We start from the raw sequence: 25743 nt of genomic DNA, 5'->3' as shown, positions 1-25743 counted from the left end.
GAACTTTGAGTAAGGGAAATAATGGGTTTGTGAGGGATTAATCAGATGGGATCAATAGTATTGTTAATGATAACATTTAAAAAAATTTTTTTTCAACGTTTATTTATTTTTGGGACAGAGAGAGACAGAGCATGAACGGGGGAGGGACAGAGAGAGAGGGAGACACAGAATCGGAAACAGGCTCCAGGCTCTGAGCCATCAGCCCAGAGCCCGACGCGGGGCTCGAACTCCTGGACCGCGAGATCGTGACCTGGCTGAAGTCGGACGCTTAACCGACTGCGCCACCCAGGCGCCCCAATGATAACATTTTAAGTATCCAAATAAATGTATTAAACTTTACATTTTAGCACCTTTTAATATTTGTTTTAATTGAAAGGTTTTTGTTTTAAATAGTTCTTATAAGTGCATTTACAGTACTTAGTATGAAGCTTTTGGAAATTGTTTTTATAAAAGTCAATTTTAGTAATTATTGTGAGCCATTGGCACCTGGATGATACTTTCAAAAAGTTGCTCTTTTTCTCTTTATTACATATCGTTAGTAAGCCATTTGCCTTTCATTACCACTAAAACGTTTATTAATGTAATATTAATATTTGAAATCCTAAGCCAGAATGTGTATCTGGAGAAAGAGCATTCATAGAGGCAATTAAGGTAAAATGACATCATAAGGATGGGGCACTACTTCATTAGGACTGATTTCTTTATAAGAATAGACACCAGGAGTATGGTCACAGAGAGGAAAAGGCACAGCAAGATGGCCATCCACAAGCCAAGGAGAGAGGCCTTAGGAGAAACCTTCATCTTCAACTTCCAGCATCCAGAGCAGTGAGAAAATAAATTTCTGTTCAAGCTGCTTCAGTCCATACTGTTTTATGACAGTCCTAGTAGGCTACCACAATTGTCATTTAATGTGTTCTTCTCACCAAAAAAATAAATAAGCTGGACATCCAAAAAGATACAGTTAGGGGACACAATGGTCACAATTCTAAAAAGGCTACACCTGCCCTGGCTGGCTCAGTCAGTGGAGCATGTGACTCTTGATCTCACGAGGCTGTGGTTCCAGCCCCACCTTGGGTGTACAGATTACTTAAAAATTTTTTTTAAAAAGGCTACACAATTATAAATTAGCTTTTACAAAATATAGAGGGTTTAGTATAGAGCTTTTACAATTTTACTTCCACTTCTGTTGATTTTTGCTTCCACTTCTCAAAATCACTTATGATACAGGTAAGGGAGAAGTTTTCTGTGGGAGCCAGAAACAATTCCTCTTTGTCCACCTGTGTCAGGGTGGTGTAATATGCCTTTTCTTGCTTTTCTGTGATGGCCCTGTGTGGAGTCTTTTTTCTTCTTCCTGACAAACACACACACAAAACAGAGTAATGCTTCAGGCCATATACATTTGAGGAACAATACCGTAATGTTTCCAGCTATGTGTGAACTCTTTTATGTTTTAATGATGTATGGAATCAGATGCCATTTTAAAAATTTGTTTATTGAGAGCAAGTGAGCACATGTGAGCGAGCCAGGGAGGGGCAGAGGGAGAGAGAATCTCAAGTAGGCTCCATACATACTGCGGACCCAGGAGTGGGGCTCGATTTCACCACCCTGAGACCATGACCTGAGCTGAAATCAAGAGTGGGCCGCTTAACCCACTGGGCCAGCCAGAAGCTCAGCCGGGCGCTCCTAAAATTAATATTATTTGAGATGCACCCAAATCCTCTATCCAAATGTCATCTCTGGCACCTGGATGGCTCATTTGGTAGAGCATCCCACTCTCGATCCCAGGGTCCTGAGTTCAAGCCCCACGTTGGGCATGGAGCCCATTTAAAATAATACTTTTATCCTCAGGGAGCAGGCTGAGCTTTATAGAGTCGAAATAATGTCTCTAAGCCACGTTTAACAATGAGCAAAAACCCCTTCTCCCCACTGACTCTGAAGCGTCACTAGCCTTGCCTGCGTGCCGCGTGGCCCACCTGCTTGGTAGACACTGCGGACCCTGTGCTACTACTACATTTCCCAGGAGATCCTGCACTGGGCGGCCGCAGTCAGGAGCCAATGAGGGGCCATTTCCGTGCGTGCGCATCGTCTCGGGGCGGGACTTCCGGGGCCGTCATCCTGGTCCTTTTGGCACGTTCTTTCACACAAATTCCGGAGCTCGGGGTTCGGACTGTGGATGACTGACCGAGAAAGGGCGGGAGGAGGCGCCGTACGCGGCGCGCCAACCGGGATTCACGGCTCGGCTACGCCGCCCGTGCTGCCCCGCGCCGGGGCCGGGACAGGCACCGCCCGCCCGGGTGTCCGCTCCGCCCACAGAGTCCGATGGCGGCGGCCGCGCGCAGGGACCCGGCTGAGGTAAACGCGCGGCCCCCGGTCCCGGTGTCCGGGCCCGGGAGGCGCTCGTGGGCGGGGGCCCAGTGTCTGAGCGCCGGCCTGAGGGGGTGCGGGAGCGGGCTGCAGGGGAGGGGTCGGCTGGTGCAGGGCTGCAGGGGGCGCCGAGGGGGAGGAATCGGGGGGTGTGGGGTCCGCCCTCTGCTCTCGGGGAACAGAGGGTGTGCGGCGGGGGCACTGGCGGGCTGGAGGGGTTGCGCCTTCATGTGAGGACTCTAGACGCCAGGGAGCGTTCTGGCCTAGCAGAGGGGGGAGGGTTTGGTCTTAGCAGCTGAAGCTACGGAAGCTCCATCAACTGGGATGGGGACGTTGGCGGTGGGCTCATTTTTACTGTGAATGTCTTAAGTTTTTCGGCCCTGTTAAGAGTGTGAGAAGCTTCAGAGAACTGAGTGAAAGCGTCAAATGGGCCACTGGACACTCAGGTCTGGAATCTGGGAGAGGTCCAGGATGGAGACATCCAAGAGTTCTGGCTATTGTGTGGACCAGGTGGAGCTTTGGATCACACATAGGAGGGGTGAGATGCAGGTGGTGGTAGCGTGGTGGCAGTGCTGTTGGTGGGCCGGAAAGAAGAGGGTGCCTGCTGAAGGAGAAGTGTGATAGCGGGAACAGTGTGGGAGAGAGGACCATCTGGCAGGTGGCCAAGACTTCCCTGGGAGGAGTGGACAGGAGACGGCTGCGGAGGCAGAACTAGTCGTTGAGTCAGGATGACAGTGAGGCCTGTTTATTCGCTACCGTGCAGATTCACCAGAATTGTGGCGAGATTTTATGGCATCTGCGGTGTTTTAGTCTTACTGGTGGATAAGGTCTGGGGCAAATCTGTTCATTTGTGAGGGTCACTGTGCCTGGCATGGAGACCATTGGGGTTTTGATGCACTTTTTTTTCCTTCCGTTTATTTATTTTGGGAGAGAGCACAAGCAGGGCAGGGGCAGAGAGAGAGAATGGCAAGCAGGCTCTGAAATGCCAGCGCAGAGCCCGATATGGGGGTCAATCTCATGACTGTGAGATATGAGCTGAAATCAAGAGTCGGACGCTTAAGAGACTGAGCCACTCAGGTGCCCCTTGATGCACTTCTAATGAAAGTTAAGTGGAGAAAGGAGGGTTGCTGCTGCTATGGGGACAGCAAGGGCAGCACAGCAGTAGAAGAGGGTCATGAGATTCACTTGTGGTTCTGGGTGACTAATACTGAAGCAGAGATCCCAGGCAGAGAGATGGGCAGGCCTTCAAAGCAGCACTTGGGGTTTCTTTGTCATTGGGATCCCATCAGAGGACGGGGGTTATACCAGATCATGTTTGAAACTTTCAAGCACGCTGGATGCGGTGTGCCCAGTACGTGGGTGAGTCCAGGGAGATGCCTGTGGTGCGGGGCAGGGAGATGGTAGAGCTTGGGAGTGCATTTGAGGGATCCGTAGATGTGAGAGAGGTCTACTGAATGATGTACACATTAAGAGTAAGTATGAGCTGAGAGCCCTCCGGCCCTGGGATTGGGGACCTTGGGGTGAAGCATGAGCCCATGTGGCCGTATCTTGTATGTATGATCTGTGAGATGTAGGAGAAATGCTTGGTAAGAGGGATGGGGCCCTGAGGGCCAGTCCCAGAGCTTCCTTGACATCATGTGCCCTGCTGCTTGTTGTTGCTGAGAACCGCTGTCAGTGGCGCTGGGGCCCGGTACCTCCTCTAGGGTGGGGAGTTCTGGAGGAGGATGGATGTGGAGTAGATGTGTAGGAGGTGGATTGTGGGTTCTCAGAGAAAGAATGTTCATGGTTTCATCTGTCCTGTTCTTGACAGGGTGGTGTGACCTTTGAGGATGTCGCCGTGTACTTCTCCCAGGAGGAGTGGAAGCTCCTTGATGAGGCTCAGAAACGCTTGTACCACGATGTGATGCTGGAGACCTTTGCACTTATATCCTCACTGGGTAAGACCCTCCCCAGTGATGTGGACTAGGTTTTGCACTTCACCATCCATAACCCTCTTTTCCTTTTTTTTTTTTTTTTTTCCCTTGTCCCTCTTGCCCCCGGGGTCTTCTCTCTCCTTTTCAACATATAGACCATAGGTACAGCTGGCTTTCCCCGTTTCCTGGATAGTTGCTGTCCTAGGTAGGGCTGTGTTTTTGCATTGCCCTCTTCTCTCCCCACAGTCCCAGCACTGTCCCTACTGAACTTTTACAAGAAGGATTTGATTTCAGTAGTTGTGCAGTAAGGCTAATGGATGGCATCTTGTTTGTCCTCTCCCTGGCCAGTTCATTTCTCTAGGTCCATGGCTCTTCTGTGTCCTTGGTTTTGTTTGCTTATTTAATCTGAGATTTCATTGTGCTTGCCTGTACTGGGAATTGCAGGCATTATCATGACCATTATTTACATGGACCATGGACTGTCTTTCAAGACCATCCCGGTTCTATTTATAGTGTTCAGACTTCTTTTTTCTTTTTCTTGTTTGCCAGCTTTATTGAAGTATCATTGACCAATAATTTTGTATATATTTATATTTGTAGTGTATAGTGTTATGACCTTAATATTCATGTATATTATGAAATGGTTATTACAATTGATTTCATATCATCACTTTACATATTTTTTGTGAGTATAAGAACCCTTAAGATGTATTCTCTTAGCGAATTCAAGTGTACAACACAGCATTATTAATGATAATCACCGCAGTGCATATTAGATTCACAGAACTTGATCAGTTTGTAACAGACCAACATCTCCCTGTTTCCCATAGCCTCCAGCCCCTGGCATTCTACTCTTTGTTTCCTTCCTTCCTTCCTTCCTTCCTTCCTTCCTTCCTTCCTTCCTTCCTTCCTTTTTTTGATTCCACATAGAAGTGATACCATATAGTATTTGTCTTTCTCTGTCTGACTTATTTCACTTTGCATTATGCTCTCCAAGTTTATTCATGTTGTCATAAATGCATGATTTCCTTTTTTATGGCTGAACAATACTCCATTATATATATATATACACCAGGGTTTATTTATCCATTCATCCATAGATACTTACCTTGTTCTCATACCTTGGCTGTTGTGAACAGTGCTGCAATAAATACAGGACTACAAATACCTCTTTGAGATACTCAGTTTTTTTAAGGTTTTATTTTTTATTTTTTTTATTTTATTTTATTTTATTTTTTTATTTTTTTTTCAACGTTTATTTATTTTTGGGACAGAGAGAGACAGAGCATGAACGGGGGGAGGGGCAGAGAGAGAGGGAGACACAGAATCGGAAACAGGCTCCAGGCTCTGAGCCATCAGCCCAGAGCCTGACGCGGGGCTTGAACTCCCGGACCGCGAGATCGTGACCTGGCTGAAGTCGGACGCTTAACCGACTGCACCACCCAGGCGCCCCAAGGTTTTATTTTTTAAAGTAATCTCTATACCCAAAGTGGGGCTTGAACTCACAACCCTGAGATCAAGAGTCTCATGCTCTTCTAACTGAAACAGGCACTGCTATTTTTTTTGTAATTTTTTTTTAACGTTTTTATTTATTTTTGAGAGAGAGTGTGCTAGCAAGGGAGGGGCAAAGAGAGAGGGAGACACAGAATCTGAAGCAGGCTCCAGGCTCTGTGCCTGGATGCAGAGCTCGTACCCATGAACCTTGAGATCATGACCTAGCCAAAGTTGGACACTTAACGGACTGAGCCACCCAGGCGCCCCTGGTGCTGCTATTTTTAATTTTTGAAAGCTTTTCCATTCTGTACCGATATGTGTACCAATTTATCTTACCAACTGTGATGATTTCCTTTTTTTCACGTTCCTTACCAACACTTATTCTCTCTTGCATTTTGATAAGAGCTATCCTAATAGGTGTGAGGTGATTTTTTCATTGTAACTAAGATTTGCATTTTTCTGATGTTAGTGATGTTGAGCACCTTTTCATGTACCTGTGGGCCATTTATATGTCTTTGGATAGATGTTTATTCACGTCTTTTGCTCCTTTTTAATTGGGTTATTTGGGTTTTGTTGTTGAGTTTTATGAGTTCTTTATATATTCTGGATATTAATCTCTTGGCAGATACTTTCTCTTATTTCTTAGGTTGTCTTTTCATTTTGTTGATTATTTCCATTGCCATGAAGAAGTTTTTGGTTTGATACAGTTCCACTTATTTATTTTTGCTTTTGTTGCAAAACAAAATGGTGTCCTATCCAAAAAATCATTGGCAACACAAATGTCAAGGAGCTTTTTCTGTATGTTTTCTTCTAAAACTTCTATAATTTTAGGTCTTATGTTTTAAGTTTTTAAAAAAAATCCAATTCAAGTTAATTTTTGTGAGTGGTGTAAAATACAGGTCCAGTGTTTTTGTTGTTGTTGTTGTTGTATTTGGTAGCCTTAGGGTTTATTAAGCTGTGCCTTAGTATAGATAGGCACTGGGGCTTGCCCATGGTGCTCTTAACATGGAAAACCCAGGTGTTCTGCCAATTCTTCTTGAGCACTGACAACAGGAAATTGATAGCTAAGTAGATGTTGTCCACAAGGTCCTCATCTGTCATCTTCACATGGCCAATGGCCACTGCCCGACACAGCATTTTCTTCATCTGGAATTTGATTGTGAACTTCATCCACATAGGCCAGGTATTCTCATTATGGGTCAGCAAGGAAGGGAACTTATCAGCCTTATTCAGGCCTGGGCCCAGGATTTGTGTAATCTGCTTGATCAGAGATTCTGAAAGCAAAAAGGCATCATAGTTCTTGGCCAGCTTCTTGACTGATTTTTTTATTCTTGTTGAGTTTCTTCAGTGCCTCAATATCCGTGTAGGGAATATCCACAGCCTTGGCCTCATCACAGTGATGCTGGCACCCAAATTACATATGGAGAACTTGGGGTGGGGAGTGGACAAAAGCCCACAATGTCCACATTCACCGACAGCTAGTCTGCCTTCTCAAACCAGCTGGCAGGCTTGGCCAAAGTCTCCCCATGCCTCCCATCTTATTTTAAGACCCAAGGTGGAGGTCTTTTTTCTTTTTCCATGTGGATATCCATTTATTGAAGAGACTGTCCTTTCCTCGTTATGCATACTTGGTGTCTTTATCAAAGATTAGTTGACCCATGTGTGCAAAGGTTTATCTCTGGGCTCTCTATTCTGTTTCATTGGTCTGTTTTTATGCTAGTACCATACTGTTTTAATTACTATAGCTTTGGAATATTTTGAAATCAAGAAGTGTGATGTCTCCAGCTTTGCTCTTTTTTCTCAAGATTGCTTTGGCTATTTGGAGTTTTCTGTGGTTCCATATGAATTTTACAATTGTTTTTTCTATTTCTGTGAAAAATGTCATTGGATTTTGTTATGGATTGCATTAAATCTGTAGATTGCTTTGGGTAGATTGCTGTGGTAAAATGGACATTTTAACTATTAATTCTTCCAGTCTGAGAACACAGGATGTTTTTCCATTTGTGTCTTCAATTTTTTTCATCAATTTCTTATAATTTTCAAGATACAGATCTTTCACCTTCTATGTTAATTTTATTTTGAATATTGTTTTCTTTTTGATGCTATTTTAAGTGGGATTGTTTTCTGTTTTTTTTCCCCAGGTAGTTTATCATTGGTGTATATAAATACAATTTAGTTTTGTATGTTGATTTTTTTTTTTTAGTTCTACAACCTTACTGAATTCATTAATTACTTCTAACAGTGTTTTGGTGTATTCTTTGATTTTCTGTATGTTAGGTTGTATCACCTGCAAACAGACCATTTTACTTTCATTCCAATTTGGATGCCTTTTGTTTTTTTTCCTTAATTACTTGGGGCTAGAACTTCTAGTTCTAGGTTGAATAAAAGTGAAGGTGGGGCACCTGGGTGGCTCAGTCAGTTGAATGTCCATCTCTTGATTTCTGCTCAGGTCGTGATCTCATGGTTTGTGGGATTGGGCCTTGCATCAGACTCTGCACAGACAGTGCAGAGCCTGCTTGGGATTCATTCTCCTTCTCCCTCTCTCCCTCTCTCCCTCTCTCCCTCTCTCCCTCTCTCCCTCTCTCCCTCTCTCCCTCCCTCCCTCCCTCCCTCCCTCCCTCCCTCCCTCCTTCCCCTCCCTCCTCCTCCCCCACTCACACTCTCTCAAAATAAATAAACTTACTACATCTATTGATGTGATTATATGATTTTTACCTTTTAAACTCTTATTCCATTAAGGTGGTGTATTGCATTTATTGATATGCACATATTGAACTCTCCTTGGATCCCAGGGATAAATCCTGATTGATTGTAGTGTATGATCCTTGTAATGTGCTTTTGGATTTGGATTTGGTTTGCAAGTATTTTTTTTTTCTTTCTTCAAAGAGTTTTGCATTCATGTTCATTGGGGATATTGGCCTGTACTTTTCTTCTCTTGTACTACCTTTGAGGTAATACTGGCCTCATAAAATGATTTTAGAAGTGTTCCTTCAGTTTTTTGGAAGACTTTAAGAAGGATGGCGTTGATTCTTTAAATATGTAGTGGAATTTCCAGTGATTCTGTCCGGTTCTGGGCTTTTCTTTGTTAGGAGATTTTTTTTTTTAAAGTTTATTTATTTATTTTAAGACACACAGAAAGAGAGCATTGCGGGGGGGGTGGGGTGCAGAGAAAGGGGGAGAGAGAGAATCCCAAGCAGGCTGTGTGTTGCCAGTGCAGAACCCAGTGTGGGGCTTGAACTCATGAAGTGTGAGATCATGACCTGATCCAGAATCAAGAGTCGGAAGCTTAACTGACTGGTCACCCAGGCACCCCTGGGAGATTTTTTTTTTAATGTTTATTTATTTTTGAGAGAGAGCAAGTGGGAGAGTGGCAGAGAGGGAGACCGAGAATCCCAAACAGGCTCTGTGCTGTCAACACAGAGTCCGGTGCAGGGCTTGAGCCCACGAACCGTGAGACCATGACCTGAGCCAAAATTAAGAGTCAGAAGATTAACTGACTGAGCCACCTATGTCCCTTGTTGGAAGATTTTTTATTACTGATTGACTCTCCTTACCAGTTATGAGTCTGTTGAGATTTTCTATTTCTTCAGTATTTAGTATTGTCAGGTTGTATGTTTCTGTGAATTTATCTGTTCTAGGTTAGCCAATTTGTTGTCATGTAATTGTTCATAGTAGTCTCTTTTGTTTGATTATATTCCTGCAGTATCACTTGTGATGTTTCCACTTTCATTTCTGGTTTTGTGTCTTCTCACATTTTTCTTAGTCTAACTAATGGTTTGTCAAATTGTTTATCATCTCAAAAACCCCAACTGTTAGTTTCATTGGTCTTTCTATTTTTCTAGTTTCTGTTTCAATTTCTACTATAATTTTTATTCCTTCTTATAACTGATTTTCTTACATTCCATAAGTTTTAATGTATTGTGTTTCTATTTTCATTTGTTTGAATATAGTTCTTGATTTCTTCTTTGACCCATTGTTCAGGATAATGTTGTTTAAGTTCCACATATTTGTGATATTTTCCAGCTTTCCTTCTATTAATGATTTCTAGTTTCATACCACATAGTTGAAAAAGATCCCTGGTATGTTTTCAGTCTTCTTAAGTGTTAAGAATTTTTTTGTGACCTACATGTGAGAGTCCTAGACATGTTCCATGTGTACTTAACAAGAATGTACAGTTGGGGCGCCCGGGTGGCTCAGTCAGTTGAGTGTCCAACTTCGGCTCAGGTCATGATCTCACGGTTCGTGAGTTCAAGCCCCACATCAGGCTCTGTGCTGACAGCTCAGAGCCTGGAGCCTGCTTCTGATTCTGTGTCTCCCTCTCTCTCTGCCCCATCCCCACTCATGCTGTGTCTGTCTCTGTCTTAAAAATAAATAAAAAAAACATTTAAAATTAAAAAAAAGAATGTACAGTTTATTGCTGCAGTTGGATGGCATCTTCTGTGTATGTCTGTTAGGTCTCTTTGGTATCAAGTGCAGTTCAAATCCAACATTTCCTTACTGATTTTCTGTCTGCATAGTCTGTTGATTGTTGATAATAGGATATTGAAGTCCCCTACTATTATAGCATTGCTGTCTATTTCTGCCTTCTGGTCTGTATTTGCTTAATATATTTAAGTGCTTGGATATTGGGCACCTATATACTTGTAATTAATTATTCTATCCTCTTGATAAATTAACTATTTTATCATTATACCAGACCTTGCTCTTTTTTGGTTTTTATTTGCATATTTGTAATTGGGTTGCCCTCTTCCAATAAAGTCAGCGTGTATTTCACTAGTGTTTCTTTGCGTTCAGGTTGCTGCTGTGGGGCAGAAGATGCGGAGGCACCCCTTGAACAGAGCATTTCTGTAGGTGTGTCACAGGCCAGTGTGCCCAAGGCAGCTCTGTCTTCCCGGAAGACCCATCCCTGTGAGATGTGTGGTCCGGTCTTGAGAGACGTTTTCCACTTGGCTGAGCACCAGGAGAAGCCAAGTAGCCAGAAACTATTCAAGTATGGGGCATGTGTGAAGCAAATCCATTGCAGTGCAAACCTTCAAGAGCATGAGAAGCAGCACATGAGAGAAAAATCCTTCAGAAGCAGTGTGGACAGGGCCTCATTTGTGAAGAGCAGCAATTTCCATGATTCAGAAAAGCCCTTTACCTATAAGGAGGTTGAGAAGGACTTCCTGACCCCCTCAGAACATCTCCAACAACAGGCAGCTCATACTGGAGAGAACAGAATCACCAAGTGTGGGATGACTTTTCAAAGCAAAGAAAGTCATTACACCTGGGAAGAATGCGGTAAAGCCTTTGGTCCCAAACACACACTTGTTCAAGACCAGGGTATCCACACTGGAAGACAGTGTTTTGTGTGTCCTGAATGTGGGAAAACATTCAGGTACAGATCTTCACTTGCTATTCACCAGAGAATCCACACTGGTGACAAGCTTCATGTGTGTAGTGACTGTGGTAAATCATTTACGGGAAGCTCAACCCTCAGTCAACATCGAAGAATTCATACTGGACCAAGGCAGTACAAGTGCAGCAAATGTGGGAAATCTTTTAGCCAAAAATTTGTCCTCCCTTATCCTCAGAGAAGTCACACTGGAGAAAACTGTTACGTGTGTCGTGGCTGTGCTCAATCTGTTAGTCAGAGCTCCATCATTATTCGACAACGTACAATTCACACTGGAGAAATGAGTTATGAGTGCACTGAATGTGAGAAATCGTTTCGACGAAAATCCGATCTCATTGAACACTGGAGAGTACACACAGGAGAAAGGCCTTATGAATGTAGTGAATGTGGGAAATCTTTTACTTCTAGCTCTGCCCTCCGTTATCATCAGAGAATTCATACTGGAGAAAAACCTTATAAATGTAGTGAATGCGGAAAGTCTTTTACCTCTAGCTCTGGCCTCCGTTACCATCAGAGAATTCACACAGGAGAAAGGCCATATGAGTGTAATGATTGTGGGAAATCTTTTACCCAAATAAATCACCTCATTATACACCGAAGAGTTCACACAGGAGAAAGGCCTTACGAATGCAGTGAATGTGGGAAATCATTTAGCCACAAATCTTACCTCTCTCAACACCAGAGAGTTCACACGGGAGAAAGGCCTTATGAATGTAGTGAATGTGGAAAATCCTTTACCTCTGGCTCTGCCCTCTGTTATCATCAGAGAGTTCACACTGGAGAAAAACCTTATGAGTGTAGTGAATGTGGGAAATCTTTTACCAATGGACCGATACTTATTCGACACCGTAGAGTTCACACAGGAGAAAGGCCTTACGAGTGCAATGAATGTGGGAAATCCTTTACCCAAAGAAATCACCTCAATATACACCAGAGAGTTCACACAGGAGAAAGGCCTTACGAGTGCAAGGAATGTGGAAAATCCTTTACCTCTGGCTCTGCCCTCCGTTATCATCAAAAAGTTCACATTGGAGAAAGGCCTTACGAGTGCAAAGAATGTGAGAAGTCTTTTACCTCTGCCTCTGCTCTCCGTTGTCATCAGAGAGTTCACACAGGAGAAAGGCCTTTTGACTGCAGCGAATGTGGGAAATCCTTTAGGGATAGTTCCCAATTGAATCAACACCAGAGAGTTCACACTGGAGAAAAGCCTTACGAATGTAGTGACTGTGGGAGATCCTTTAGTCAGAACTCCTATCTCTCTAAACATCGGAGAGTCCACACTGGAGAAAGGCCTTACGAGTGCAGTGAATGTGGGAAATCTTTTACTTCCGTCTCTGCCCTTGGTTATCATCAGAGAGTTCACACTGGAGAAAGGCCTTATGAGTGTAGTGAATGTGGGAAATCTTTTACCAATAGCTCCATACTGATTCGACATCGCAGGGTTCACACAGGAGAAAGGCCTCATGAATGCAGTGAATGTGGAAAATCCTTTACCCAAAGAATTCACCTCATTATTCACCGGAGAGTTCACACAGGAGAAAGGCCTTTTGAGTGCAGTGAATGTGGGAAATCTTTTACCTCTCGTTCTACCCTCCATTATCATCAGAGAGTTCACACAGGAGAGAGGCCTTATGACTGCAATGAATGTGGGAAATCTTTTAGCCGAAAATCAAACCTTTCTCAGCACCAGAGGGTTCACACCGGAGAAAGGCCTTAAATGGGTAAGACGCATACAGTTTCCTTGTTCGGTGTAATGATACCAGAGGCAACTCTTTGTAAGGCACCATTTGCCTGAATTCAATCTACTGCATCTAAATGCCAATAGTAGAGAGGTTTCTCATAAGTTTCAGCTATGTGGCTGAAGCATGTGTGGCTATGTTGCAGTTTCTAAACTGCTGAGGGCTTTCTCCAGATACATTTCACTGCCAGTCTGTGGCCAAAGCTATTTACTCCTCCCCCGGCAAGTCTCTACATCATGCATCAGTCATCACCCCACTGTGCTCAGGGAAGCTGACCTCTGTTCTCATTGCTGGAGGAAATTAGGAGTAACCTGAGTCTCTGGGGGACCCACATTTCCTTCTTTCTGACTAATTGGCATAGACCTGGCCAATGTTGTCCTAGAGAACATCAAATCAGTTCAGCTGGCAGCTTGCAGAGAAGGATGAGCATTTGCAGGGACATGGTCTCCAGAGACATTTGTGATTAATTTTTCCAGCTTCCAAGCCACTCACTCAAGAACTGCTAGCCCCTGTTGCTTTGGTTTGTGCAGTAACAAAGTCCATGTTTAAGTCCTTTTCAATCTTGTGTGTTTTATCTACCATGTGTGGTGGTTTATAAACATTTTGCGATCTACAAACATGAAGGGGTGAACAGCTTTCATTGGGGAGGGTCTCAAATTTCTGTGCCTCAAGGGGACAGTATGGTGGCAGAAATGAGCTTACCAGTTTTTGCCAAATTTGCACTGCCCGTGACCTCCTAGGAAAGACTGCATAGAGATCACCCTGAGGAGGGGCAGGTGTGAGAACCTCAGGTGCTTCTGCGAGCAGCATGATTTTTTTTTTTCACAGGGGATAGCACAGGGGATGTCAGCACTGTTGAGGGACACCTCTTTCCCAGGTCCTGCAAAGAGCCATGTGTCCTGATATCCTGTGTTTTGTCATTGATTGTAAGGCCATAAGGTTCAGGGGAGACCAGAACTGCTAAAGAAACACTGACTTAACAGGGAGTGGAGGAGACTGCAGCCAACTAGACAGAATGTGCCTCTTCTAAAAGTGTGCCCACGTATACTGCAGCAGAGGCTGTGCAGAGCTGGGGTGTGCGCAAGTCCATGGACCTCCGGGTGGATGGATCTGGTGTAGCTTACATCGTTGCCATTGGAAATAATTGAAAGGTTTTGTGGATTCCTGCAGCCTCTTAGTGATGTTCATCTCAAGACCACTGCTGCACAGGCAGGAAAACAGATCGAGAAAAGGGGGATCTGTAGTCCGGGGATGCGGCTTTTGTGACCCAGCCAGCAGTCCTCTTGACTCTCATGGAGAGTCCTTCGTTGATCGCTGTATTTGCTTTCACAGCAAAACTAGCCTCCGCGGGGTGAGACTGTGTGTTGAATGTAGGGTTGCAAAACCTATTTTCCAAAAAGAGTTGGACAAACAGATTTTTTATCTTGAATTATTTAAGAAAGGTTTATTAAGGTATAATTACATGTAATAAACTGTACATATTGGAAATGTAGTCTTTAGTAAGTTTTGACATACTTACAAACCTCAGAAAACATCGTGGTCTTATAGTGATCATATCGGTCATTGTATATTTACCTCATGTCCTTTATCTGCCTTCACAGCACTCCAAGTAACCATTGATTTACTTTCCATTAAAAAAAAAAAAAAAAAACCTCTATTTTCTATGATTTATATAGTGGGAATCAAAGTATTTTTTTTTTAAGTTTTTAAAATTTTATTTATTTTGAAAGAGAGCAAGGGAGGGAGAGAAACTCACGCAGGCGCTGCCCTGGCAGCGCAGAGCATGATGTAGGGCTTGAACTCACGAACCATGAGGTCATGACCTGAGCCAAAATCAAGTTGTATGTTTAACCAGCTGAGCCACCTAGGTGCCCCCCCCCCTTTTTTCCTACTTTTGTGTTGCATAAATAATTGTAGATGCATCAATGATATATAAGTAGGTGATCTTTTTTTTTTTTTTTTTTGGCTGAGAAATATTCTTTTGAGTATACCACTCTTAGTTTACCCATTAATTTGTTTACAGGCATTTGGGTATTTCTAATTTTTGCATATGGAAAATAAAGTTGGTATAAACATTCATGTGTAATTATTTATATGGATATGTGTTTCACTTATTTTTTGTCTGTAACTCAGAGTGGAAAGTCTGAGTCATGGGCTAAATGTTTAACTTAAAGAATTTAGCATATTGTGATGTAAATGGTATACCTTTTTGTACTCTTACCAGCAGTGTATGAGAGTTCCATTTCCTCCACATCCTAGTGAATTGTTTGGTTTGGTCATTCTTAATTTTAATCCTTTTTATAAGTTTATAGTGCAGTCTCAGTGTTTTAACTGCATTTTCCTGAGGAGTCATGATGAGCATTTTTTTCTGATGTGTATTTGCTATCTATATTTTTGCTAAACGGTTCATATCTTCTGCCTATTCTATGAGCTTTGGTTATTTTCCTTTTCCAAAAGGATGTGAAACAACAGATGTATGTTGGAATTTCATTTTGTGACTTTTACTTTGTGGGATAATTATTTTTAATACTGAAAGTATATGTTCTTATTGTTTTCAGTTTTTTAATGCTGTGCATAATGGACACACATAAACACTTCTAATCTACATTAATATATTCTCCTTCACTTTCTAAAGTCCAGACATTTAATAATACAATAAAGCCTTGCTTTGTAGTGTCCACCCATTTTCCTGGTCTGTCATTATGGAAGTTGGTAGGCTGGAGCAGGACTCTCGGGGCACCAGGTGGACTCAGGATGGAGAAGGTGTTTTTTGAGTCCTAAAGCCCAACAGAGAGGATATAAGGCACTGATCAGGATCCCTAAGCCCTGGGTTTGAACCCCAGATCCCCAGGACACATTCCCATCTTCTGTGGGCCTCAGGTTCCTCTTGTGTAAAAGGCATGTAAGGTGTAGGCTGCTCCTGAGCATTTGGAGGTCATTTGCTGTGCAGTGGCACCTGTGGCCTATCTAGCCCTGAGCAACTCCAACTTCTGCCTGCAGTGGCACCCCTGGGCCAGGCAATGTTTCTCCAGTGCCCCAACAGCCCTCTATCCCTTGGTGTGTTTGAGAAAGAAATGGGGCCTTCCAGTACCTGCTAACCTGCCTGCAGGGGAAGCGGGGCTTCACGTGGGAATCTGGGCAGCTCGTTATTGCTCCCGGAGTCTCAGCTCCCTGACTGACAGGGAGGCAGTGATGGTTGCTTACCTTGGCCCCTGTGAGAATTACTAAGACTCGCACCCTGAGCATTTATCAGTGTCAGGACTCGTGGGCTTGCATTGTGAGCATCTCTAGTCATGGCAACCTGAGGAGGTGAGAATGATTTTTGTATTTCCAGAGAAGTCCAGGGTTGGAAAGATGGAGTTGGTTTCTCAAGGTCATATAACAGACAAGTGTCGGATTTGAGAGACTGGATTCAAACCTGAACAACTAGCTCCAGCCCTGGGTGTGTGTAACCCCTGTACCACAGTTCACGAAGCCCTCAGCCCAGGGCAGGTGCATAGCAAGGACTAAGGAGGTGCTGTTGCTGCTGCTGTTCTCCTTGGAATGGTCATGACTGTTTTCCCACTTGTCCTCTGCCCCCACTGTCCTCATGGGGAGGCCATTGTCATCTCCAGTGGCCTTCCCCAGGGAGGGCTTTTCTCTCAGTCACAGTAGCATTATGTACACGACTGCATTAGCCTCCTCCTTGAGCCCAGCACAGAGCTCAAACCTTAAGACACCTTGGTGATTCACGGTTGGGTCTATCTTTATCAGCAATGGAGTGATAAGTAAGCTCTGATCCCACTCACCAGTCCGAAGGTCAATATGATGCCTTAGTTTGACTTCCAGGTGTTTATGACCTTCACTCTGGTGGGCTGGGCACAGCCCAGAGAATCTAGTACCTGGAGGTGATGCTGGAGACCTTTGGACTCCTGGTCTTGCTAGGTAAGGGCTCACCTCCCCAAGCATCATCTCTCTCCCTTGCTGCATCTCTGCTTTTCCCATAGGAGGAAACACTGAGCTCTGGAAAGAGCCGGGTCGCAATGCAGCCTCTGTCTCCCTAGCTGTGTGGCCTTGACACACACACCTGGCCCAATGAAGGCCTGCCGGCAGCTGCTTCTGAGGGTCCGCCATCAGTTATCCTCTTGCTTCTCGGAGTCTGTAACACCGACATGGGACACGGAGAACAAAGTTGTACCAGCAGGCGAACACCAGGCCACTACGGCAGCAGGATGACAGCCAGGGGGTAAAGTTGGAGGTTATAAAATCGACAAATATTGGCCATCGCTTGCCTTAGAGAGGGTTTGGGAAATCAGAAGAGCACAAGGGAGACTGCAAGGGGTAGTGGAACAGGGATAGAATCAGGTGGCAGAAGCCCCAGGCCCTCCCTGCCCTGCTGCTTCCTGCTGTGTGATAGCCTGTCATCTGCCCGGTGGAGGTTATAACCTATGCCCCGCCTACCTGACGTGGCCATTATGAGAAAGAGGAGATAATGGCTGCCAAAGTACCAAACCGGTATTAGCTTTCATTTTTGCTACAGTTTTTAAGATCTGGTGTCTGACCCAAAGGAGTTCACAAGAAGGGGGGGAAGCGGGGAGGGGAGAGGGGGAATGGCCAAACTGCTTTCCATCTTGGTTACAGGGTTCTACATCTTCACCACTAGTATTACTGAGAATTTGATGGAAAAGGAAAGAAGCCTCAGTTCTCGCTGCCACAGGAAAAAATTACAGGACAGCAAAATGAACGTAAAGGTGAGCAAAGTGTTACTAAAGTACACTCCAAGGGAGACAAAGTTCCCCCTCCCCCCAGGTGGCCTTCGGTTGGGGCTCTCCATCAGGACATCTAAGGTCCGTCCTCCTGTTGCACATGCCTAGCTTCCTGCCCAACAGTAGCCTATGAATTTCAGTTTCTTTAGATGCTCACCAACCCTTGCTGTAATCGATCTTTTTAGTGTTAGCCATTCTGATATTTGTCTCTTGGATCTCCTTACAAAAATGTGGAGCACGGCACCTGGTAGGCTTCTTTGTCTTTAAGAAGCAACATTTCCTCAACTAGAAACACTTGTCCTATGCCAGAGGATATGGAGGCCATGGACGGGGTCCTGTGGGAAAGAGCTGTGCAGCAGATCTGAGCTGTGGTGGGAGCAGTCCTGTCCACTGGGCCACAAAATTGAGCAGACCACCTGGTAGGAAACATGCAGTGTGGGGTTTGAGTAAGAGTCCAAGCCAGAGAATCACAAGACAGTCCCCCAGGGCTCTGGAGGAAGCCTATGTGTCTGTAGTACAGACTTCTACATCATTTTGACACCATTCCTGTTGAGTCATTGTCTCCAAATAAGAACTGAACAGTGAATAGGGTGTATAAATATCTGTGTATCCAGAACAACCCACTATGAGGAGAGTTCTCTTGGACCAACCAAATTATAAAGTCAAAGGACTCCGGTGTATTTAATTAGAAGGTAGAAATGTGCAGTCAGGATTGAGCCAAATCAGATCTAGAGAACACAACTGGGCTTCATGAGAACCCACCAATGTGGCAATAGCTCACTATAATGGCTGTACTGGGCGTTAAGGGCTTGAGCTTGGGTTCTGCTTGGCTCATTTTGGTTTATGGTTGCAAGTAAAATCAATGGTAGCTGCATCACAGCCATATTCAAGGTGTCCCTGAAAGACAATGAAGCAGCAGCATTTTACCTATGCTTTGGTCTGGCCATCCACTTTGTGTGGAACAATTATTATCCCAAGCTGATAATATATGTAGATTCCAGGTAGTAGCCAGTGATCTGCCCTGGTGAAGAATGAAGAGTGAAGAAGATTGGAAACCAGGGGGTCTGTGGTAGAGACATGCAGATGTACTTACAGAAATGTGCACACAGGAGGGATATTTCTGTCTGGCTTACTAAAATTTACCAACCAATTCAAACAACAATCACATCAATTGTCTTATACTCCAGGCAAGCTCCTGGTCCTGGGACATTGTACTGGCTATTTCTTCTCCATGGGACATCTTCCCCAAGATTCCAAATCTCTCCTTTCCCTCCTTTAATTGTGTGGTCAAATATCTCCCTATGAGAACAACCCTGACCCCTCTATTTCCTATTGAAATCCTCCTGAATCCACATCCTTGCCATTACTTGGTAATGCTTATTTCATATTTCCACAGCACCTGCCACCTTATAATTTAGTATAATATAGAATAGTCTCTTCACTACTTATTGGTCATTCCCCTCAATAACTTTGAATGCAGGCTACGGCAGGACACATTTCTTTCTTTACTGATGTGTAACATATCTAGACCAGTCTCTGAACCAGGTAAGATGTTGAGTGAACGTTTTTGAAACAATGAAACAGCACAAGGCTATATAGCTTTCCTTCCACTTTTCCATGTATTTCTATTCTCACTTGATTATTTCCTTTTCTCTAAGTGTAATTTTCCTCAGAGTTCTCAAAGTGAGAAAAAAATAAACAACACGCTTTTTAGAAAGAAGAATTTCCTGGTAGCCAAGTTTCCAGTGTAGCCGTGGGTTCAACTTAATTCTTTTACACCTTAGAACTCAATGTTCTGTGCTTACTGCCTGAAGGTTCTGCACTCTGGTCCAGTGTCCGTGGTACTGGGGGTATGCGTGGGGGGTGCACACCAAGCAAGTCTCTGACACCATCTGGGTGTCCTACAATTGAAATCAGTTCTGACGCTATCTACCTGGAGATAGCAGGGATTGCTGCCCCTCCCCCACTTCAGATACCAGTCGTAAGCCCATGTTGTCACATGTCCTTCTCACCTACCTGTGTTCCATCTCGCTGGGAGCCCCTTTCGAGGCATTAATGTAATTTTGGATTTCCCTCATTACATAACTCATTTGTTCAATCCTTTGAAAATTACAAAGATGCAGAAGTAGAGGGCTTTACACCAGGTGATACATCTGCATTCACTGTTAAGCCTCAGTTTTGCCAGAGAGGTGAAAAGGTGACTATCACCAGAAAATTATAATGGTTTAGAAGGTTTGCATCAGGAACCAGGGACAGATATATATTATTTCAGATGTGAATGAGAAACAGTAGTATTAGAGGAAGTCATCAAGAAGTCACCATCGGTTGAGTGAAGAGATGGGCCTGGGCAGTCAGAGGCTCCAAACCCCTCCCCTGTCCTGGAAATGTCCACTCTGCTTGCCTTCCCTGCACTAGAAGCTGCCCGAGGACAGCCTTGCGATACTAAGTGTTGTTGATACCATCCGGATGGTATATGCAGCTGAACCCAGTGAAGGCTTCTATATACATTTTAAGATTCCGGCGGGCAGATGCAGAGATCTGTTTATCTTGCAGTCACCCAAGGTAAGCCTCACACATAAGTTTCCTTGCTTAATTCTGCCACCTAGCAATCTGGAGCGGTCTGCCTCTGTCCTCTGTGTACAAGGGCCAGTTTCAGATGATACCCAGGAAGCTCCCCAAATTATGAACTAACAGGTAGAAACAAGAAATGTACTGGATGGAAGAGTGAAACTATAATTGTTTTAACGTGTACAACATTTAAAGAGATATTTTATTAAATTTTTTTTTTCAAACGTTTATTTATTTTTGGGACAGAGAGAGACAGAGCATGAACGGGGGAGGGGCAGAGAGAGAGGGAGACACAGAATCGGAAACAGGCTCCAGGCTCTGAGCCATCAGCCCAGAGCCTGATGCGGGGCTCGAACTCACGGACCGCGAGATCGTGACCTGGCTGAAGTCGGACGCTTAACCGACTGCGCCACCCAGGCGCCCCTAAAGAGATATTTTAAAAAGAGACTCAAAGAGACTGAATAGTACTGATGGGGAGAATATCTGTTAAGAGATATGGTTAAACAACTTGTCTTTGCCAACTCCTTGGGGCTTCTCTCTAAAGAGTTCCTTCAGACAAGGGCAGCGTTGGAAGGAAATATTTTCTAGGTGACATTGGACATAAACTTGTCCTTTATTTTCACAGAGGGGCAGAAGGATCTGTCTCAGCACTACATCCTTTCAAGTGGCTTCCAGGTCAGTAAGCTTTGTCCCAGTGTTCTGAGATGGGTGGAGCTAAGGAATGATGTCTCCGAAGTGCCTTGGATTCTGCTCTTTCCTCTGGTGGGCCCTGTAACTCCTGCTAAATTCCTCTCCTGCTATGAGTAGACTGGACCAAGAAAGAGGAAAAACAACTGCAGAAAAATATTCATAGATACTGTCTTTCAGACATTCCAGAAAGATGGACCATCCCAGTACACACATTCATGTTGTTCTTCGTTAATGTTATGTGTCCTAACCTCATGGTTGGCCATGTGGCTCCATGATCTTTGACCTACACAGGCACAGGAAGCAAGGCCGTCGAATTCACAGCAACAGCCTTTCCCCCAGACCTTCCCACGAGGCTAGAGCCCTCAGCACAATTCTTGTTCTGGTGAATGTTTGTCTCCTTTTACTCCGCCTTCTATTTTATATTTTCACATACCCCTGATTATGGGATTATGAAGCCACACCTCTGATGAATGCCTCTGCATGGGTGTCTTCAGGGTCCCTGACAGTCATCCCTTCAGTCTCTTTGGCAGTGAAACCCAGATCTCTGTTTTGTGTTGCCCACTGGGCAAAACCCCAAATGTTCCAAATGCAGTTTCTGGGCTAGAAGTCCTCTCTAAAACATCCGATCATTTATTTAGTCAACTTTATGTATTTGTAGGCTCTCATTGTATACCATTTAATCTTCCAGGACATTTTGATTCAAATTGAGTAACAATGATAATAACTCTGCTTTGGATTGCTTATAGTGTATGGAAAACAGGAATGCTATTGATAATTATTTTTAAAGAATTTTCTAAAATTGAATACTGTTAATCACTAGAGATATTCAGGAAATTTTATGATAGTATAATATAGGGAATTGTCACCTTAAATAGGGAGGTAAACTGGAACAAGCTTGAATTACCAGAAATCTATTTTATTTAGGAATGACAGAGAAATTGCAATTCAGCACATATAATGTAGAAAGATACAGGCAAGTCCAATGGGGGTTTCAAGCAGGCTGTATTTAGGGCTTGCAGTGCAAAGATAGAGGAGTCAAGCTCAAGTCCAAGCAGGAAGTTCATTGTCTTGAGGATGGAGATTCTTGGGGGATGTTCATTGGTCAGGTGACAAGTCTTCTGTAAATCAAATGTTTACAGCAAATCAGTCTCTCAGTTCTTTTTTGTTTTTTTAATAATTTTTTTGAATGTTTATTTGTTTTTGAGAGAGAGAAAGAGAGAGACAGAGCATGAGCATGAGCAGGGGAAGGGCAGAGAGAGGAGATACAGAATCCAAAGCAGGCTCCAGGCTCTGAGCTGTCAGCACGGAGCCTGATGTGGGGCTTGAACTTGCGAACCATGAGATCATGACCTGAGCCCAAGTCAGATGCTTAACTGACTGAGTTACCCAAGAGCCCCGGGTTTGTTTGTTTTTTTTAATATTTTAATGTTTATTTATTTATTTTGAGGGAGAGAGAGAGAGAAAGCACAAGTGGTGTACAGGCAGAGAGAAGGAAACACAGAATCCCAAGCAGGCTCCTCACCATCAGTGCAGAGCCTGATGTGGGGATTGAACTCATGAATCATGAGATCACAACCTGAGATGAGATCAAGTATCAGATGCTTAACTGACTGCACCCCCCAGGAGCCCCAGTCTCTCAGTTCTTAAGTTCCACTCTTCTGAGAGTCTGTGTGTGAGAGTCTCCATTTCATATTTTCTGGTTCCATTTTAAATTGAGATCCTTTCACAGAATGTTCAGGATTTAGGAGTTTAGGGTAGAAAACACTTCTGATTTGAAATTTATGCAGACACCTATATATAGATATATTTAAATTTACAAAGCATAGTGGGGGCAAATGTTTTAATCAGAGAGAAGGAAAGCCAGAAGTACTCTAAGTTGGAGAGATGCATGTGGAATTAAAAAAACTGAAGAAAGATCATTGCCTCTGTGGAAAAATGTATGATGGAGACAGGGGCGAGAAAAGAATCCCAGAAAGTAGGTGAAAGGTTTTCATGCCAGGTATCTGAGGACACCGCAAAGACCAAAATGTTCAGAACTTTTCTTAGGCCAGATGATGTGTTTGTGAGGGTTTAATCAGGCTGCATAAATAATCAGCGTTGCTTATGATACAAAATGATGAAATTCGAAGTGGGGTCCATGAGCAAACAGCTAAGAAAGAATTCTTGAGACATTTTTGGAGAAAAAAGGTGATTTTATTATAGCACGGGGACAGGACCCATGGGCAGAAAGAGCTGCACTGGGGTTGTGAGGAGTGACTGATTATATACTTTTAAGTTTGCAGAGGGAGTGGGGATAGAGAAATTTTGAAGCAAGGCTTTCAGGACCTTGAGGGGCTAGCTGTTAAGGTTACTTTTAGACTTTAATAAAATATAAACATAAAGTCACTAAGGCAGCCATGAGTTCCTTGGGGAAGGTCACACTCTGCATGTTTCAGGTGTCTGTCAGTGGACTGTAAGCTGGAAAGAGATTTAATTTAAGCTACATTTTTCTTGCCTTTGTTTCCATCATCACAAAATACTAAGTTTCAATTGAAAGAAATGTATTTTACTTTATTAAACTCTATGTTTTAGCACTTGGTAATATTTGCTTTATTTTCTTAAGTATTTGAATTTTTTAAAGTTTATTTCTTTTGCGGGTTGGGGCATAGAGAGAGGGAGACAGAATTCCAAGCAGGCTCCGCACCATCAGGGCAGAGCCTGATGCAGGGCTCAAACTCACAAACCATGAGATCATGATGTGAGCTGAAGTCATACACTTAAGTGACTGAGCCACCTAGGCACCCTGTTTTCTTTAAGTAGTTCTTAGAAATAATGCATTTACAAGGGAACCTGGGTGGCTCAGTCAGCTAAGCATCCAAGTCTTGGTTTCAGCTCAGGTCATGATCTCACAGTTTGTGAGTTTGAACCCTACAACTCCCCATGCTGTCCATGTGGAGCCTGCTTGGGATTCTCTCTCTCTCCTTCTCTCTATGCCCCTCCTCCATGTGCACTGTCTCTGTCTCTTTCAAAATAAATATGTAAATTTAAACAAACAAACAAAAAGAAACAATGCATTAACAGTTGATACTGTAAGTAAATACCACTAAATGCACCTTTTGGAAATTGCATTTTCATAAAAGTCACTTTTAGAAGTTATTGTGAGCCACTGGCAACTGGAAGATACTTTCAAATAGTTGAATGGTCTTTGTCTATCATCTAACTTTAGTAACTCCTTTGCCTTCTATTACCACTAAAACATTAATAGAATACTTTTCATATGTTGGAGCCCTAACCCCTAAGCGACTACTTTTAAAGAGGTCACTAAGGTTAAATGAAGTCACTAAGGTGGGGTCCTACCCTATTCAAACTGGCTGCATTTTTTTAAAATTTTTTTTAACATTTTATTTATTTTTGAGACAGGGAGAGACAGAGCATGAACGGGGGAGGGTCAGAGAGAGAGGGAGACACAGACTGAAACAGGCTCCAGGCTCTGAGCTGTCAGCACAGAGCCCGACGCGGGGCTCGAACTCATGGACCATGAGATCATGACCTGAGCTGAAGTCGGACGCTTAACCGACTGAGCCACCCAGGCGCCCCCAAACTGGCTGCATTTTAAGAAGAATAGACACCAACACTGCTCACCAAGAGGAAAAGGCCCATTAGGACACAGCTAGAAGGTAGCCATCCACAAGCCAAGGAGAGAGACTATAGATCACCAAACCTGTTGACCCGTCCATCTCGCACTCCCAGCATCCAGAACTGTGAGAAAAACATTCTGTTGTTGAAGCCACCCGGTCTGTGGTGTTTTGTTGTGGCCACCCCAGCAGACTAACACAGCTCTCACTTCATGTGTTCTCTTTGCCAAAGACATAAATAACGAGGCTCCACACCCAAAAGATGTAGTTGGGGACATACCTGGTATAATTCTAAAAATGCCACAACAATTTAAATCAGCTTCTTAAGTTTTTAATTTTTTTTTTCAACGTTTATTTATTTTTGGGACAGAGAGAGACAGAGCATGAACGGGCGAGGGGCAGAGAGAGAGGGAGACACAGAATCGGAAACAGGCTCCAGGCTCTGAGCCATCAGCCCAGAGCCCAACGCGGGGCTCGAACTCACGGACTGCGAGATGGTGACCTGGCTGAAGTCGGACGCTTAACCGACTGCGCCACCCAGGCGCCCCTTATTTTTTTTTTTTTTTTTTTTGAGAGAGAAAGAGAGCAGGGAAGGGGCAGAGGGAGAGAGAGAATCTTCTTCTATTTTTAAAATGTTTATTCATTTTTGCCTCTGTCCTTGGCTCCTTGCATAGGTCGTTCCTTCCTTCCTGCTTTGCCCTCACCATTTGCGGTATGCCTTAGAGCCTCCGACCCTCCTACACCACCTGAGGCTTCAGGAAGCCGCCCCCATGTTAGGAGAGGACCAGGAGCTGGAGGGAAAAATTCCTGGATTGAACCTCAGTGGCTGAAGGTGAGAAGAAGACAGCCCTGGAAATGTGTGACAATTGTGTGACATTTTTGTTGCACAAGGAGGAGGACCATACCCTAAGAAATGCTCTTCGTTACATGATCATGAAGAACCCAGAAGTGGAATTTTGTGGTTACACTACAACCCATCCTTCAGAGAGCAAAATTAATTTATGCATTCAGACTTGAGGTGCTTTTCCAGCTGTTGAGCCGCTTCAGAGAGGCTTGACAGGGTTTGTGAATGTCTGCCAGCATGGGCTGGACAAATTTGAGGCCAGCATAAAGGAATATAAGGATCAACAAGCAAGCAGAAATGAATCGACATTCTAGTCTCTTATGCACTGTTGTTGCTTGAGTTGTTAATGTTAGCCATTCTGAGAGGTGGGAGGTGGT

At 43.8% G+C, this 25743-nt stretch overlaps 1 protein-coding gene, 1 long non-coding RNA gene and 2 pseudogenes across 2 annotated transcripts in view; 2 read left to right on the top strand and 2 right to left on the bottom strand.

Annotated features, from left to right (window-relative positions):
- The first annotated feature begins 434 nt into the window (after window positions 1–434).
- LOC112851360 (uncharacterized) lies at window positions 435–15583 on the top strand. Its single transcript, XM_025914887.2, has 3 exons — window positions 435–2352; window positions 4175–4301; window positions 10566–15583. The coding sequence occupies exons 1-3, from the start codon at window positions 2320–2322 to the stop codon at window positions 12881–12883; spliced, it is 2478 nt and encodes an 825-aa protein (XP_025770672.1). The 5' UTR covers window positions 435–2319; the 3' UTR covers window positions 12884–15583.
- On the bottom strand, window positions 6631–9916 carry LOC147573905 (large ribosomal subunit protein uL1 pseudogene; annotated as a pseudogene).
- A 6225-nt stretch (window positions 15584–21808) lies between the features above and the next one.
- LOC147573904 (uncharacterized) overlaps window positions 21809–25743 on the bottom strand; it is a 34592-nt gene continuing 30657 nt past the window's right edge. The window contains exon 2 of the long non-coding RNA XR_015244514.1: window positions 21809–22026. This is a non-coding gene — a long non-coding RNA (uncharacterized LOC147573904). The remainder of the gene's footprint in view (window positions 22027–25743) is intronic.
- On the top strand, window positions 25176–25680 carry LOC112851231 (DNA-directed RNA polymerases I and III subunit RPAC2 pseudogene; annotated as a pseudogene).

This window comes from Puma concolor, chromosome E2 (assembly GCF_028749965.1).
Source record: "Puma concolor isolate L17-30 chromosome E2, mPumCon1.1.hap2, whole genome shotgun sequence".
In the NCBI taxonomy this organism is placed as follows: Eukaryota; Metazoa; Chordata; class Mammalia; order Carnivora; family Felidae; genus Puma; species Puma concolor.
The sequence above is the reverse complement of the archived record's forward strand: the minus strand, read 5'-3'. Positions and strand labels throughout refer to the sequence as shown.